General features: G+C 38.3%; 1 protein-coding gene across 1 annotated transcript; it reads right to left on the reverse strand.

Annotated features, from left to right (window-relative positions):
• Positions 1-219: 219 nt before the first annotated feature.
• LOC138042877 (deformed epidermal autoregulatory factor 1 homolog) lies at positions 220-16831 on the reverse strand. Its single transcript, XM_068888927.1, has 9 exons — positions 16069-16831; positions 12048-12230; positions 8862-8979; positions 7052-7079; positions 5829-5890; positions 4913-5136; positions 3232-3363; positions 1395-1553; positions 220-842 (listed from the first exon to the last, which is right to left on the reverse strand). The coding sequence occupies exons 1-9, from the start codon at positions 16648-16650 to the stop codon at positions 759-761; spliced, it is 1572 nt and encodes a 523-aa protein (XP_068745028.1). The 5' UTR covers positions 16651-16831; the 3' UTR covers positions 220-758.
• Between the last annotated feature and the right edge of the window lie 1599 nt (positions 16832-18430).

Here is an 18430-nt window from a genome sequence, read left to right on the forward strand (position 1 = left end):
CGAAGAGGACCCTGGTACTGAAGTTGCCGGGAACGATTGAACGCTTCCTTTATTCAACGTGTTCAAAGTCCAGAGGGAACGGTAACACTAGCGGAGTGCTACGGAGTGCAAATGGCCTACTCGGTACTCTGTCTGACGTTTGACCCAGCTGATTAATCAGCAAGGCGTAATTTATAACGAGAATGCAAGCAAGGTTTAAAAAAAGCACTCGAAGTCAAGTGAAAACAAAAAGAATGTTTATTTTACAAAGTTAGCATTGAGCCAATTTCACGACAATGTACCAATCTCCGTATGACAAAGTTCCAGCGAGTTCAAAAACATTTGCCCTAGTCACTTTTGAAAGATGGGGCCATTAAGAACACCAGTCTCTTGCGCCTGGTTTGAAATTTCAAAATCTACTGTCTGGAGTAAAAATTTCATCCATGATGAACAGATGATGAGACAAAAGTATAATATGAAACGTCTTTGACTGTACATTGTACTTTTACCTGTTTGACAAAACCACAACGAAGACAAACCAAACAGAAAGGGACACTGAAAATGTAGGGAATACGATACAAGAGAGAAAGAGAGAGAGAGAGAGTGACCAGACAGCAAATACACGTCCACTGCCGACTACATTCACGTACAAGACCTCACTATTCAGCGAAACTGAGGCAGTATAGCTGGGAGGGAGAGTAACCTCTCTTAATTGTTTAATGTGTATCTGAAGTAAGCAGATCCACAGTACAGTTCAATGGCACCTGATGAGCAGGCTTCTAATCAACTCCATTCTTCTCGACTTCCTCTGCAACAGTGGGTGCTTCCTCCATGGGTATTTCACCTTCACCACCATTAAGTGACTAAGAAAAATACAAAGCAATACAGATTAGAATCATCATCGACAATTTGAGGACAAAAGTCTGAAGATTACAAATTAAAAGATCCAATAGACCAATTTCGATATATTAAAATTCAGTCCCAAACAAAAGGCATCATCTCGAGGCTCTGGGGAATAAATATAAGGATTTGTATGAGTTTATTCCCCAGAGCCTCGAGATGGTGTCTTTTGTTTGGGAGTGAATTTTACTATATCGAAATTGAGCTATTTGCAATTTCAATGACTAGATAAAGCGATCACAGAATTTGTCTACAAGGTATGTGTGTGAGAGAAAGAAAAGCCTTGCCCTTTTATAAACGCTTTAAAAACGCGTAAACGCGGACGTTTATCTCTGGCCTGCATTGTATCTGTTGCGTTGGCCACGGGTTCAAGTTTTACCAAAGCCTGGACTTTTTTTTGCTTTATCGGCTCTTTTCCAACTACTTGAGATTGCCATGTAGCCATTTACTGCAACCGTCCTTGCAAATAAAACAATTAAGGAAGAAGCATGAACTGCTTCATTGTATATGTAAACCTTGATCAATTGTTCCTGGCGTTCATCAGCAGCAGCCTCCATTTTCTCTGCTTTGGCATTGGCTACTGCCTGTGCAACAGCAGCTTCTTTCTCCAGTCGAGCATCATTCAGCGCCCGAGACAACTGCATTAGCGAGTTCATACGAGCTTGTGCTAATGCCTATGAGAAAAATTCAAGCGATAAGCCGTGAGATGGATTATGCACATCTTAAAAAAAAGAGGACGTCAAGTGACAAATAACACTCAGGAAAAAGGAAAATAGGAAAGACAGAGGTCAAAAAATAGAGAACAATAGGAGAAAATCGGAACTTGACGCCCTGAAAAAAATCATGGTGCACTGCTGTAAAAAGGTGAAACAACGTAACATATGTATATTCAAAGAAGAGTTGGCCCTAAACTTACATGTAAAATAGAAGACTGCACAATTTCACAATTCTTTCATAATTAATAATAATAATTTGCATTTATATTGCGCAGGTTTCATGAATAATTTATATATCATCACCTGCGTATTAATGATCACCTGTCTTTTTGTTCGATAGAAATCTTATTACATTATCACACTTCAGTTACATAAGAGATAACATAAACAGCCACTTTGCGCATGCACTGATTTCTAGAGCAATTTGTCCTCATTTGCATTCACATTCAGATTCAGGTGAAACGCTCAAGATACACCCTGCACATAGACAACTTTCATAAAATTCATGGCAACCACCTTTTTACATTCTTTTGCATTTCTAAATGGTCTGGATAGCACAAGTGTTACTAATATTTTTAAAATACAACCACCCTTTTGACTTTAAGGAACATGTGTCGCAAAACAGTGCTCAATACATAGAAGTAGAGCGAAGTATATATTGAACAAAACAACAAGTAAAACTACAAGTTCATCCCTACAAGCCTGTTTCGTGGTACAATGATTCTTTGTAGATTAAATGTTCGTTACAAGTAGGTAAAATTTATTCAAATGAACCGACAATATTCTAGAGAACACAAATGACATAACGGTTTAAAGTTTAATAGTGTAATGCTAAACTGACATGATCAACTTGTTTGTTGAGTTCGGGTTTCAAACCGCTAATATGGAAGCTCTCCTTGATTTTGAGTTGATAGAAAGAAGTAGCATTATCAATAATTTTGAAGCAAGAAACATCACAGTTATCCTGACAATTTTTAGAAAAACTAAGATGCTTCACAATATGAGAATTTTTATCCCACAAAAGGTGCTCATTTGTATTTGTGTTAGTTAGACCTACATGTACTGCCCACCTTTGAAACAAACATTCTTTTGAAATTTGCTGGTTGTAGCAAGGCTAGAAAGACTTATTAGCATTAAGACAGACGAATATTTTATTCGGCCACCATCGTGAAAGAGGTGTATAATAGACAGATGTCCCTAGTTGGCTGCCAAAATGTGAACTGGCTCGAATGAAATCGACTGATACCTGGGTGACTAACATGTCTTTCGACAAAGGGCATGATTAACATGCGTTCTCCTTCACCAAACGCAAAAAGTTTAGATAAAATTTTGTCTATCAGATAAACAACATGTAGTAACCTTCTTTCCACACTAAAACATTTAATGCTTCTGTACAGTATGCCTCTGGGGCCTAGAAATAGAGGTCGTTACAGTGCTGGGAAACAAATGAACTGTAGAAGACGACTGAATATTCTGGATATCTTCACATAATTGCATCAATCTTATGTACATGCAACCCGAAAAGCCAGTTAGTCATACACTGTAGGTTCTTTAAGTTCTGAAATTTCTTTGTTCTTCACAATATTTACCTGGCTATTTTTAAAAAGGGAAATAAAAAATGGGCATGCTGCCTGACCTCTTTCTTTTCAGCTTCAGCCTGTAGTTTCACTTGTGTTATAGCAGCATCTTTGGCTGCCTCAGCCTGTATCTTAGCATGTTCAATCATTCCCTTTAACTGCTGAGCGGTATTCAGTAACGAGTTCACCATCTGCAAGTACATTCAGTGAGACCACAAAAATTCAATAAGATTACAAGACTGAATTCTACGTTGAAAATGGATATAATAAATACAACCATCCTTTCATGCCCTTTGTAAACTGAAAATATTTTGGTGGAGTTTTTTGCAGTTGACTACAAGAGCAGTAGTTCAAAAACGTCACCTCCACCACCAAATGCAAGCTCTTTGACTTAAAATACAAAGCTTTCATTCTAGTCCAAATCATGCATCAAATTAAGAGTGCAGCACGTTTTGAAGCAAGCAATTCCATATTCTTTTTTTCTCAAACTCACCAGCGGGGCAAATACACTGTATGTACATCCATCTTATGATATACTTTCCCGGATAAATAATTTTGGGTTGCCCGGGCAAAAATGCGGAAGTATAGAAAATGGTTGATAAAATTACTTGTAACTTGAGCATTCGCATTTTACTTTATGCTCTCGTCAGAAATTACGAATTTTGACTCCGGAGTATGATGTTATTTGCACCGTGGGAACCCGGTTTACAGGTCCATATCTGCCAAGGCAAAACGTACTTGAATGTAGCTTACAAAGTTACTATTCAAAGACCAAAAGTTTCAACGCTCCTGTCTAGTGTCTTCCTTTTATATGCTACCAAGATTTTGGTTCGTAAGCAGCAGGTTCTGCTCCACTTGTTTTCCTTTTTGCCGGGAGCTGGCGAAACACCTGAAACACCTTGCAACTAACCCCACATTATCAGCTGAGACCATGAGTCACCTTTGCTCGACTTGCTAACACCCATGCCAGCGGTTAGATACATGAAAATTGAGCCTGCAATCGTTTCATGGAAAATAATGCGTGGTCAAAGATGGTGCCCAAGCCCAAACTGGAGATTTTATTGCTGAGGAAAGCTGCACATTTATTCCTTATTTTCTGGAAGTTTCCATTGAACGAAAAGAGATCAGAACGAACGTACATTCCATATTATAACATTTCATGGCATTCTTGAAAAGACTTTTTTTAGAACTTTACTCATCCAACGACATTTGGAGTAATTATACTCATCACGACGGGTTTTTAGTCGTCTGGGACGACCAGACGACTGCGAATGAGGATACCTGGTTGAAATTTTGAATTATTATTCAACCCATTGTGACAATCCCCAAATATGGTCATAGCGCGCATAACAATAGTCGTGTGTACTCAACAGATATCCTGTGATATACGTAATTTTGTGCGTCGCGGAGAAAATGGTAGTTTTTCCAATAAACATAGAAAATTGTGCTTTGTCATCAATGTGTTGAATAATAAAACCATTATCCTGCTCAATCTTGCGGAATATTGCTCGATTTTAGCTGACTCGGCCTACGGCCTCATTGGCTAAGTATCAGGTGATATTACCCGCAATTTCACAGGATAATTATTGTTAAAATTAATGTTTATCAATGGCATTACATTTTCGCTTGTAATTTTCTGAAATAAATAAGTGATGTTATGTTGAGCATAAGGGTTAGATGCCAATTTGCCGTATTCAATACATAATGAGGTAGAAAAATCAAATAAAGAAGGTTTCTTGCCTCCTCAATGTGCCACCAGTGTCTTCTCTGATCAGCCATTCCATCTGCTGATACAAGGGGAGTAATCGGCAATGTTACAGTAATAGTCTGACTTTCAGGCCGAACAGCTTGTGACATCGCTGGGGGACAGGTAGTCATCATGGGTGTGAGAGGAGTGGCAGGTGTATGTGGTGGTACAACACTAGTCACACAGCTACTTACAGTCACAAGACCACCAGGCAATTCTGAAGAGAAGACAAAACAGAAAAAACATGTTGCTTATTTCAAGGGCTGCCAGTAAGTCAGACAAAGAAAATAATTATATAAACAGAGGCACTGTGCAGTACTGAATAGAGAAGAACTCAGATACATGTAACCTTCCCAATGAACAATCCTCCACAATAAAAATTCTTGTTTATTCCCCTGTCATAATATTGGTATAAATTTCATTCATCTACCACTTGTTTTACAAAGAAACAAGCCTCCAGCAGTCCGTTTTATATTAATCGAGCTGTACACTTGTTGAGTATGTTGTGTTTTAATTTGTCACGCAATCAAGAGCCTTTAAATTCAGCCGTTTCTCTTGATTGCGTGACAAAACAAGATTGACCGAAAGAATGCAGCTCAACTGAAATACATTGTAGAAGGGCCAACCTGCCAATTGTGTGCACTGTACCTCCACGACTGAGAGCTACATCACTTGAGATGACTTTGTCATTGATCAACATTGATCAAGTACACACCACTGAACCAAACTATAGCAGTAAAATGTGTCTAACATGAGTATAAGACCATACACATATGCACATTGACATAAAATCATGTACATAGATGTACAAGTAGATGCATCCAAAACGCCACTGGTAAAAAAAGTACATGTGCTCTAATCTAGTCATAGAGATGAGCAAGCTCTTAGGTGTTCCACAGCCAATTTTACCTGATGCATCCATAACAGTATGTTCTTCATTAGATGCAAAAGCTCCAGATGCTGAATCAACACTGTAAGTAACATCAAAATAATATAAATTACATCAAAACAAGAACTGCAATTGCAAAACTTAATTATTACTGGCCACATTTGCAAAAAGAGTTGAGACACTCACTGTTAATAACTGTACAATTCGCGTCATTCAAGTCAGCACATCCCCAAGCCCCCTTCCCCCCCAAGCAAAATTGTTTCCATCTCCATCTGGCATTCATACTAAAGGATATCAACATTGAAAAAGGGCAGAGGGGAGGGAGGAAGAGGGGCTTTACAACGTAAGAAGAAGAGGTGAATGTTCGATTCAGTGTCTCAACCTTTTTGCAACTGCTTGTCAAAACAAAAACCTGCAATTGCAAACTTTAATTATTAATCAATGATCATACATGTACATGTACAAATCAACTAGGAAGAAATAAAATCATACATTCGCCAAGTAATTTGGGACATCACGCAAGGTCCCCCTCCTCCTAATTGGACAACAAGGCTAAATCAGGTCTGCAATTTATGACTGTATGCGTAACAAGGCTTTGATTTTTAATGCCATAAACCTGCACCTCATTACATGCATTCATGCGTTACATGTAAAACACAAAAAAAAATTGATCTTTTAACACCGGTGCATACACATGCAAGATACAGTAGGACTGATAACAAATACGTACATGTACCCTGTCAGGGACCGCAGAGTGTGTTTGAAAGTGGGGGGCTAGGTCTTGATATATATGTACATTGTACGAGTAGTGTCCCCCCCCCCCCCCCAGCCTCAACCCCTCCCTCTCTACGGTGCCTGCCTGTACATGTAAAGTGGAATGATATACCATAAGTGAAGGAGAGCAAGTCCACAGGATCCAATCATGGAAGGTGCTGCCACAATGTACAGTACCTTTTAATTACCTTTTTAATAAATTTCATTGGCAAAGCAGTTGTCAAATGCAAGGTTTGGAAGATTGTGATTGCAGCGCTAAGCTTAAAAGTGGTCAGTCTAGATTAATTCAACTGAATGTGCAAGATGCCTTGTTCAGTCCATTCACACCACACATACATGTAACTATTGAAAAACTAATGCACAGTTCCCAAGCTAGTGAAAAGCAAAAACAAAGATGTAAAGGATATGTACTGATGTACATGTATTGTATGTGTTAAGTACAAATCTTAAAATGAGCCAGCATAGTTACCTCACAGATCGCATCATAAACCCATGTGCTGTAACATAGAGAACAAAAAAGTGTTAGCCCTTCTTTTGCAATTATTTTTGTAATTACATGGAATTGAAAATCTTCAAAAGTTTCTAACAGCACCATTCTTCAGTGTACATTGCTACCACTTCTGTTTTCTATTTATATAAATGATTTACCCCTCTTGTTAAAGGATACCGAAGTCGACATATATGCCAATGACACAACGATCTGGTCGAACGGAACTAATTGTATAGATATTCAAAGTACTCTCAATGATAGTCTAGATAAGGCCAACAGTTGGTTTAAATTGAACAGGATGATACCAAACACAAAGAAGACCAAACACCTGCTGGTTGGTTCTGTTCAAAAGCTAAACCATAGCAGGGAGACTACAATGGAATTTATATCGATAACATCAAACTAGAGGAAGCGGCAGGAGAAAAGCTGCTCGGAGTTGTCATTGACTCAAACCTTTCATGGAATTTACACATTGACTATTTGATTAAAAACTCTAGAATACACTTATGTCTCCCTAAAAGAGAAAAGGTTTATTTAACCTTTGCTTGCAGGAAAATGTTATATAATGCCCTCATAAAGCTAATACTAGAGTATTGTTGTACGGTCTGGGGTAACTGTACCGTTAATAATCTTCAAAGAGTTTTAAGACTACAGAAATGATGTGCTAGGCTAATTTTGGATGCTGATACTCATGAAAACTCAGTAAAGCTTTTTAACAAAATTAATTAGATTGGCTGCCTATAGACGATATTACACGTATTAGGAAGCTTTGCATGCTTCATAAAATAATTCAAGGACATTGCCCAGCTTATTTTAATAATTACAAGTACATTGAATATATAAGTAATACCCATAATTATAACACGAGATCTGTTTCCAATAACAATATAACAACACCAGCCTGTAAAAGGAACTCTGGCCTTAGAACGTTTCATTCAAGTGCTTGCCGTTTGTGGAACACTCTTGATACCAAACTTGGGTCACTCTCCCATACTAATTTTAAAAATTACTTATTTAAACTTTACCGTAGCAGGAATTCCTTTATTCATCATTTTAAGATTTGTAAAACTTTTTAGTTTTATTAGTAGTTAATTAATCAATATTGTAATATTAGCAGTTCATTATGTTAATTTAGTTGGTCAATCACAAAGGTAGTTAATTAATTAATCGATATGTTTTATTACTTTAATTGTAGGAGGGCCATTATGAAAACTACTGGGTGACCAGTAATCAATGTGCTTCAACCTCGTTAAATAAAGTTCTATTATCATTACTAATATTATTATTATGTTTATTTCAAGTTCAGAAAATCCTTTTACAATTAAGAAAATTGCGGACATAGTCTATGCAATTATCTACGTAACTTCGCTCTAACAATAGTACAATCTCTTTACAATCTCACAGTTTTGTGAAATGACCCATTTCTGACACTTCCTTACAATATTTAGTCCTTCTGTAAGTCCAACTTCTGTTAGTTTTCTAATCAAGTTCGTGTGATATCCAGATAGAAAATCAAATACTACATTCACTTGCGTTATCTTATGGCCAGGGTTCATTCTTTTGAGACTGGATCTTAAGTCCATATAATTATTTCTCTGCTTTCTTTTGATCTCTGTCATGGATTTCTCCAACGTTGCAGACTGTTCTTTCAATATTATTATTATTATTATTATTATTATTATTATTATTATTATTATTATTATTATTATTACCCAAAAGTCAATTCCATGGGAGTAAACAAGACAACAATCAACGTAAATGGTGGCAGACAAGACAAAGTTACAAGTACCTTCACGTCTAGAAGTCTCAGAACTGAGGGACAAACTTTTCTTCAGTACTGGTGACCCGGATTGAGAGGATTCCCGCTTACGGCGTTTGTATGGAACAAACAACCTGATAGGGCCAGCCTGGTAAAATGTGATTGACAGAAATATTTTGTTAAAGAAAAAAAGATTATACTATTAGATATCAAAACTACAAAAAGGTGTACAATACTACATGTACACCTGCACTTCCTGGATGAATTATTATTACCACTACCACCATGCAGCGGATAACTCTATAGTCACTTTTGAAAATTTACCACCTACACTTTAACAGTAAAAAACAAGGAACAGCACTGGAACCAAGTGCCATCTACATTGTTGACTTCTCCCTCTACATGTAATAATTATTTACGTTGTCTAAATCAACCTTACTTCACTTTAAGATCAAGCCCTCCACTTACAAATGCGAAATACAGAGTTGGTCTGCAGTTGCACAACTGCAACATTGTGATTTATGCACACAACTACAGTGATTGAACTTATTGCGATTTTAACAATTAAATTAGAGAAAGTGCTGTGAAATTTCTGTGAAATCATCCACAACATTACACAAAACAGTCTTCTGCTAAGTTGAACAAGCCCTTTAAACATGGCATCTGACAGGATGCAAGAAAAGATGTGAAGTCTGTTTGGAGAGTGACAAAGAGAAAGAGTTCAAAGGCTTCTAGTGATAAAAGGTTAGTGTCAGTAACACAAAACTGCTCCTTGAGCATCTGCCAAATCAGAAATTGTGCTAGCTTTCATATCCATACATGTGTTAACGTGTACTTTAATCAGGCCTTCTGATATTACGCGATGGTGCGATTTCGCACAATCGACCTCAAATCGCATCCGATCGCACAATTCACGAAAAATCGCATAATTCACAAAAGGACGCACAAAATTCATAAAATGAAACATAAATCAATACGTTTCTTAGAAATTCCTGCGTAAATACGCCATTTTTAAGATGATTTATCTTGGAAAAAGGCTAAAAAACCTTTGTCACCTTCGATTTCGTAAACATTCGAAGTTCAAGGCTTTATTTTTCATGTCGGGGACCTGGTACGAGTCTCCTTCTATTGGTGCAACACAAACACACCCTTATATACACACCACTGAAATGACACAGTTGCCTTCTCTTAGAGAAGAGATTTGTGAAAAATAAGCGAAGTTGTAAGTTTTTCGGCAAAATGTAGTTTCTTTCGTTGAAAACTGATAAAAACTTACTCATGGATAAGTTTGTTGTGAAAACGCTCGCTTTTTCTTCGACGAAGAAGGAAGTTCCCACCTTCCGCCCAATCTGACAGCTCACGATCGAGCAAGAATTAAGTACGTCACAGGTACGCTCCACGTGGACGATGGACTGATGTTTTTCTCCTCGTGCAATATTAGGGCCTTTTATACGAGAGAAAATAAGCCGCGGCTTACTCTGGCCACGGTGTACAAAATACGCAAAAGGAACTGTTTATACGAATATATATTCCCAGGTCAATATAAGCCGCGGCTTGAAGAAGACGTGAACGTAGATTTTGTACCATTAAAACGGGGTGAACATTCGAGCCGGCGGCCAGAGAAAGCCGTGGCCTATTTTCTCTCGTATAATTGGGGGTATGTCCCTATTGTGATTGACCATCTTCGGAAGTTTGTGGTTGACAAGCACCTCGATCATTCATTTGGCATGCTAGCTGTGTCCTTTCAACATTCAGGGGCACCCAACGAGAATATAGTTCAAAACCACTTAAACATAGCATTGTTAAACGTATTTTAGTATTTAAACGGTAGATATAGGCATATCTTTATCCCCTAAAAATTTTTGATCTGTTCGGATTTCCTAGCTGAAAGTCTAGTGATCCGAAAATTATAGGGATCAAAACTTACCTTTTCGAAAATTTCAGCCAGAAAAAAGGATCCCGAAAATTCTAGGTGACCTTTTTTGGGTAAAAACCTGTTTAAAATGGGCAATTATCCCATTTTTTAGTTGTTCGAAAATCCTAGGACAGGCAGGCAAGTATGAAATTTTACAACAAGTGTTCCGAAAATTCTAGATCTCAAATCGTCTTCCGAACAGATATTTTCCGAAAACTGACGTTGGGTGCCCCTGAACTTTTAACGTGGTGCACCGGTAGTGTAGAAGACCTCATATTTTTTATTTACCCCAACTCATGTCGATCGAGATAAATACCGGTAATTACTGTTCCTTTGTGTTCAAAATGTCTTTAGGGCAGCAAAAAAGTGTTTTTCTTAACCTGAAACCTTATAAAACAAGCTTAAAATTGATGAGAAAAAAATCACATAATTTACATCTAATTTATTTATCGCATAATTGGCCTTTCTAATCGCACAATCTGCCCTGAAAAAATCGCATAATTTGCATTTTTTAATCGCACCCTATCAGAAGGCCTGTTTAATTCAACATTTTAACATACCAAATATTTAGCTTTGTCAGTGCGTTTTTAATGCGTTTACAGGAAAAGAACAAACACGAGTAACCACCAATATCTGGGCTATTATATGAGGTAGCCCTTTTGTTAGTTAAACAATAGCTTAAACAGTTCCCAGTAAAGACAGTAATGTATTAAGAGGAAAAGTATTAAATTTCAGTCATTTTCTAATATTACTGTACCCCTATGAAATAGCAATCACATCGTCATTTGATAACAATTCATCTTCGCTGTTACATTTGTTGTTCCATGTAAGCTTAGACCACGAAGTTACTTTGCAATGCATATCAAAACTTGATAAAGGTAAATGTATTGTTGCGACCACTCTCACAAATTCCCGGCTTGGTCACTCATGAGGGCTTCGACTGGCCTTTTTCTAACGTTAACTTAAATGTACTGTAAAAGGCAAATGCTCGCTGCGAATGTTCAATAAGCACTCTCGAAATTTCGCATTGTCAGGACGAAATTTCGCCATGTCACGACGAAATTTCGCTACGTTACAAACGAAATTTCGCTCGAATATTCGAGCGGCCGTTGCGAATTTTCGTTTTGATTGAAACAATAGGCGTTTCAAAATTTCGACGAAGTTCGAATGAAAATTCGTTTCACCCGAAATTTCGTTATATGTCGTCGAAAAGTAGCGAAAAGTGCCGAAAAGCGCGAAATTCGTTTGCATTCTTTTTGCACAGTACTGTAAATAGGGAAATACTAAGTTCTCTTTCTCACCAATGTGTCATCATCACAACAGGTTGCACACGTGCAGGAAATAGCGTGCGGAACAAGCACACCATCTTCAATCAGAGATTGAAGCGTACGTCCACCATATCGAATGCTACGCTTCCAATCCTTTGAAGATGCTCTTCCACAGCGAGCTTCAAATTCTGATGGCGTCATCCAGTGATCTTGATACTGTGTAGAAGTAGAACAAAAAAAATTAATTTAACAGTCAAACTCTTAAAGTACCGGTACATTTTTTGCCAACTGTCAATGCCTTGCACCTGGAACTCTATAAAATCAAAGGAGAACTGTGAAGAAGTTGAGGATACATTGCTTACAAAATGAGAGTTCTGTTGCGATCAGTTGCTTTCTGATCTTGTTGGGAAATAATGATTTTTATCTAAAAAGAATTGCATCATCATTGGCAGGCTACACCAGGTCAATTTAAATATCAGAAGGGTCCTCAACTATGTAAACAGCTCATATGAATGCCTCAGTTTGAGATAAGTAAAAACAAGGATTGTTTCCAAAACTTTTCAACCTGGAACGGATCAGGAAACATGCTGTACAAGTATTTAGTTGCATTTTATAGATGCAATAGAACCAGGTGAAAATAATCAGCAGACGGTGTTTTCGCCTCCTTTAAACTTTTTACGAAGTTTAAAAAAGCCTATGAAGTACCAGAGGATAGCCATTTAGCTAGGAAAGAATGAATTTGTGTTTGATTCTTATCGTAAACGAATGCTTCACTGTTCAACTACAACAAAATGATACCGAAAACATCTGGATATTTCTCAACTTTTTAAAAACAACTATCAAGTGGTTTGAATCCTGTCTTTTACATTTAAGCACCTTTTACCTTTAGCATTTAAATATGTTATAAGTATACCTTATAGGTATTGAGTATAACCAATAGAATGATGAAATAATAATAACAAACTAAAAGAGCAGTAGCTTGCGCCCTTTAATACATGTAGGTGAACACAGTTGTTACTGTCCACAGCTATCTCACAGCCTGTTCCTTTCCTAATACAAGTGGACCTGTGAACCTGGCAGATCGACAAGCAAATATCTCTTCGCATTCATTTCAACACACATGGCACCTCAAGTCTTCCACCAAGCAATGGCTCAGTGACACATTCTGACGACTGGAATGAGTATCAATCCCATCGAAACGAAGAAAAGTCGAAGGATATTTCAACATATTACGTTGCGGCATTACTTCAGAAAATGAGACGTAAGAAAATCAATATTGTTCGCTGCCATATCAATTTGAATTCAACTGAGTGACAAATTGGTATATCTTCAGAAAAAAAAATCAATATTGGTCGTTGGCTTATCGATTAGTTTACATCTGAGTTGCTTACCAAATCAATTTTTCGGTTCACTTCTCTGGCGCCGGGTTTTCTACTGAAATCTCCCAAATAAAGAAAACATAGCTTACTCACTAGGTATAAATGGAATCGATGGAGTCACACAGTTAACATTTCATCAATTATATGCAACTGTCACATCGACCACTGTGGCCAAGACACCTTCAAAACAGGAGGGTTTGAAATGATCCGAACAGATGTGACAGTGCTAGATATTTGGCAAGTTTTTCCTTCTACTGTAAATTCGGATGATCCATTCTTTGAGAAGGACTTCATTTTAAACACAGAAACGATGAAAACTTATAACTCTTCTGGTGTCTGAGAGTTGTTAGAACAGCCCACAATAACGCACTGAACCATTTTTCAAGTTTCCCACGTTCAAGCAAGCGTGCGCAATGACATCATGCTTAGCGCCCAAGCCTGCTATAGTACAGCCAAAATGGAGGACTTCCATCGAGTGATCAACACTGATCTTTCTGGCCTCATAAAGACGTCAAAATGCAAGGAACCCCTCAAATATTCAAATATTCCCTTTAACTAAGGGTGCGTTCGATTGACCCTATTCCGGAATGAGAATATGTGGAGTGATGATTTAAAACGGTATATCTGGCGCTTTTGAAGCAACAAGGATAATAAAGATATGTTAAAATAGCATTTTAGCCAGTGTTTGATAATTTTAATGTGAATCTCAGTAAAAACCAAGGATTTATAACCTCTATTCCATGTATTCCTATTCCGGAATACGGTCAATCGAACGCGCCCTAAGCCAGGCACTACAAATTTGGCAAAGGAAAAAATATTCCATTTTTATCTTCAGTTCTCCTTTAAATATCCTGTAACCTGTTAATTTTCCCCTCGAATGTCCCATATCCCTATAATTTTTTACCTAAATATCCTGTATTCTGATAACCCCTAATGGGGCCCTCATTGTTTCCATTTGCAAATTTAGAAGAGAACTACTAATAAGAGATAACCTCTATTTCTGTTTTAACAACAAATACCTGTTAGTTAAATTACGGATGTATCTTTCTGGAAAATCTCTCCCCTTTTTCAGACGTTTACCCGTAGTTCACCTTAACTGCGGGGCAATTTGTGTTAACTGTTTGTGCATCCCATGGTTATACCCTTACAGTATAGGTGTCTTGTTCAAATTTTGGAAGGGTGACAACAATATTGTAAAAGCCCATACAAGTCTAGCCTCCCACAAAGACGTTCTTAGGGCTTTGTCATGCACTCCTTCCCCATGACCATCTGCTGAAACGAAAAGTCATGGGGGAGGAACATGTGATGAAGCCCTACGAACGTCTGCATGGGAGGCTAATGCAAGTCACATGTGTCAAGTGTACAACTGGGAAATAATGAACAGTCCACTTCATTTCAATGAATAAATGCCTGATCCTGTTTTTTCTGCAATTCCCATGGTAGCAGAACATAAACTTTAAAAAAGACTTGCAGTCAACTATACGCACTCTAATTTATGTGAAATGTCACATAATGCATCAAAATGGCCGGCGTAAACTCGCGTTTTGCCAATATTTCTGAATCAAAAATGCTGAGAATACAAAGAGAGCCACAAAACTTGGCCTGAAAGTTTTCAAAGGTAAGAGAAGACTTCAAATTTTTGCCAACCAGTGTTTAACTTTGTTTTCCAGATTATTGCTTTCAATTTCCATTTCAAATGAGCTTCTTAAACTTTGATCGAACAGTGAAAATGTTTTAACCAGGAGACTGTCGATTTAGGTTGCTGATTTCAACAGTGTTAATAATGACCATTAATTTTTGCTAGTTGAAATGAGATGTCAATTAAATCGATTTTTTTGTTCTGCAAATGTTGAGATCAAGTGTTGCTGAGATCTCTTAGTGTGTATATACCAACACAATAATTCTTTGCACATCAGTATACATTCTGCCACTATTAGGAGTTTTCAGGAGAAGGGATAACTGACAAAATAATTATCAAAGGATTTACATCCCTGGCAACTAGTGATGAACAGTAATGCATCATTTATCAGTCCAAAATTTAGGCAAGATGTCCAAGATTTGCTCCCAAGCTCTTTAATTTGGTCAACCGCTTGTGTATTAGTTTATCTCTTCAAAAATGGGTCGCTTTACACTTTAAAATTGCCCCTTATTATCAAATTCCAAAACCCAAGTAATTTAAGGATAAGGGATAACTGCCCCAGGAATTTTAGGGATAAGGGCCCCACCTCAATTTAAAAGAAATGAATTTTTCATTATTTTTAGTGACATTTTCAGGGCTTAGCTATGAGGTGGTCAGTGGGGAGAGGAGTTGACTAATGGGTTGAGAGGGAGGTCAGAGTTTTGTCCAAACCCCACCATTTCTCATGGGAGAGAAATCTAAACATATTACCTCACCCGAAGCAATATATCACTATCATTATAATATTTCTACTCAACAGTAAATCTGCCAATCCCAGTAAGGAAGAACAGAAAAAGATTAAAATACGCTTTTCACTCTCAATATTAGGAAAAGTTATTCCTTTGCTGGATAAATACACAATTCAAAAACACTTTGACGACAATTTAATTCACACGCACAACAAAGGAGTTTCGTCTTGCAATAGTCTCTTAACACGCACGCAATTAACAAAACGAAAACAATGCCCGTAATATGGACTCAATATCCCATTTCTCACCTTTATGCACTTCCCACGGCCTCCGGATCCCAACTTGTTTTTATACAGCTCTGCCGATTCGTTTCTACAGCGAACAATGAGAACCTCCGTGTTTAAAGCTCCATCCCACGGCGATTTTCCCTGGGTGTCGTATTTTGCCCGTGATAAAGGCGAATCTTCGTCATGTTGATTCCCAGTGGAAATTTCATCCTGCTCCCCATGTTGAATTGCCGCAACGGCTTGTGAATCTTGCAAATTCGGGCTCGACGACCTTGTGGAATGAGCTGGACTGTCTGCAATAACTTCCTGGATAGGTTGCAGAGTAGACTGTGAACTTTGAATGTGCGTTGCCGACGGAGCGGGTGTAGCGAAACTAAGGCTAACGTTCCCGTTCGCGACTTTTACGACTTGCACTTCGCATTGTGGATGACCGCCAACATTCGCACTCGAAGCCTCTTCGCCTGGATGGAAGACAGCATTTGCAGCCGTTTCGTGTTCAGTCGGGATGTGCTCGGCGATAGCGATTTGCTCGCTGACTTCAGATAACGAAGACACAACCGATAATCCTTCGCTCGGCCTCGGAACGACAACGTTGTCATCCATTGTCTCGTGTTGAGGAAGCAAGGCTGACCTATACTTTACAGCTGAAAAGCTTCAGGAACTACTGGTAACGTAAAAATACGCTACTAATTTGCCCCTTTAATTTAAAATGCTGAATTCCAATCTTTTCAAGCTGAGATGGGCCTGAATTTGGACCGGTCCTGTGACTTCGTTCTTCACTTGTCTGCTGGGGGTCTTTTGTATTCGTGGCCGACGAAACGTGACTAATTACCAGTCCCCCTGTTCTACAATCTATTCTTTCATCCACAGTGCAGCATACATTTTAAGTTAGGGACTGTGCAATAATTATCAGGAAGGGGGGGTCCTAAAATGAGCTTCACCAAAGGAAAAATTAGATAGGTCCCCCCTCCAGCAGCGTCAAGATTAGCTCTGACCCCCCCTCACGTTCTCTCAAAATTATGATGTGCCCCCCCCCTCCCCTCTAACCCGTACCTTTATTCACCGTACTGCAACGCATTCCACTGCGTCGTCAGGGATGAAGAGCACCTCGAAACTTTGTTCTTCATAATCGTCAATTTCCGAATCGTCTGATTGTTCATTATCTTCTTGGTCTTCGGAACTGCTAGATTGCTGCTCACCCGGGTTTTCTTTACCTTGAGCTTCCCCAGCCCCTAGAACAGCCCCCTGTTTTCCCTCCGCTGACGGGTAAACCGTGTTCCTTTAGGTAGAGTTGGAAAATGTTTATTTATTCATTATCGAATTTGTGAAATTTAATTAAGACCCCCCCTCAACTTACTTGAGAAATCTAATGTAGAGCCCCCCCTCCTTTCCATTATTTTAACTTAAGGCCCCCCCCTCTGGTTTTAGGGCCCCCCCCTCCTGATAATTATTGCACAGTCCCTTAGTACTGATATAAATCTGAGCAGAAGAAAAATGCAGAAAGATAACTCACTTCCTGATTCATCTAAATCTTTTGGTTCTTTACTTAGAAACAAACCCCAGGCCTGGACAATTAATGGAGTACTCCTTGACTGGCTGCGCAGTTACCTTGACAACAGAAAACAATATACTGTCCTAAATCAGAGGTCGTAGATGCTGTAGCATCAGATCTTAACACTGTTAAATCTAGAATACCGCAGGGTTTTGCTCTAGGACCGACTTTTTTTTCTCTTTACACATGTGATTTACCTAAAGCTCTAACCTCTGCCACAACTTACATGTATGCTGATGATACTACTCTATATTGCATTGGCGATTCAATCAACGCAGTAACTTCCGAACTTAACAAAGCTTTGGAAGAGCTTCCATTCTGGTGCGAAACAAACTCCCTTGTGCTTCATCCAAAGAAATGTGAAGCAATGATTCTCCATCGTGGAAGATTCACTGGCCCATTGCAAGAGTTAACGTTGGCCCAGCACACCATCAAATGGGTTTCACACTCTGTCTATAAGGTGTATTGATAGAAGATCAACCAAACCGGTCCAAACATGTCAGTGTTGTTAAAAAAGGCTTCGTTGATAAGTTAAACTTGTTAAAACATAGCAGATTTCTTCCAAAGAATATGCCATTACACTTGTATTTTAGAGTTATTATGCCGTCGATCGTATATGGTATATCAGTATGGGGAGGTCTCACAAATAGGAACGTTTTAAGAAATTAATTAGAAGCACTGCATTGTAGAGCTGCGAGAATTATTCTTGAGCTACCTTAGGAGATGTCTAATGCAGATGTTATGAAAAAGGCTAATTGGTCTTCTTTAGCCCATATGTACAAAATTAGCTTAGCTAAGCTTCTGCATAAATTCCACAGTAACCTGACTCCA

This window comes from Montipora capricornis, chromosome 3 (assembly GCF_036669925.1).
Source record: "Montipora capricornis isolate CH-2021 chromosome 3, ASM3666992v2, whole genome shotgun sequence".
Classification (NCBI taxonomy): domain Eukaryota; kingdom Metazoa; phylum Cnidaria; class Anthozoa; order Scleractinia; family Acroporidae; genus Montipora; species Montipora capricornis.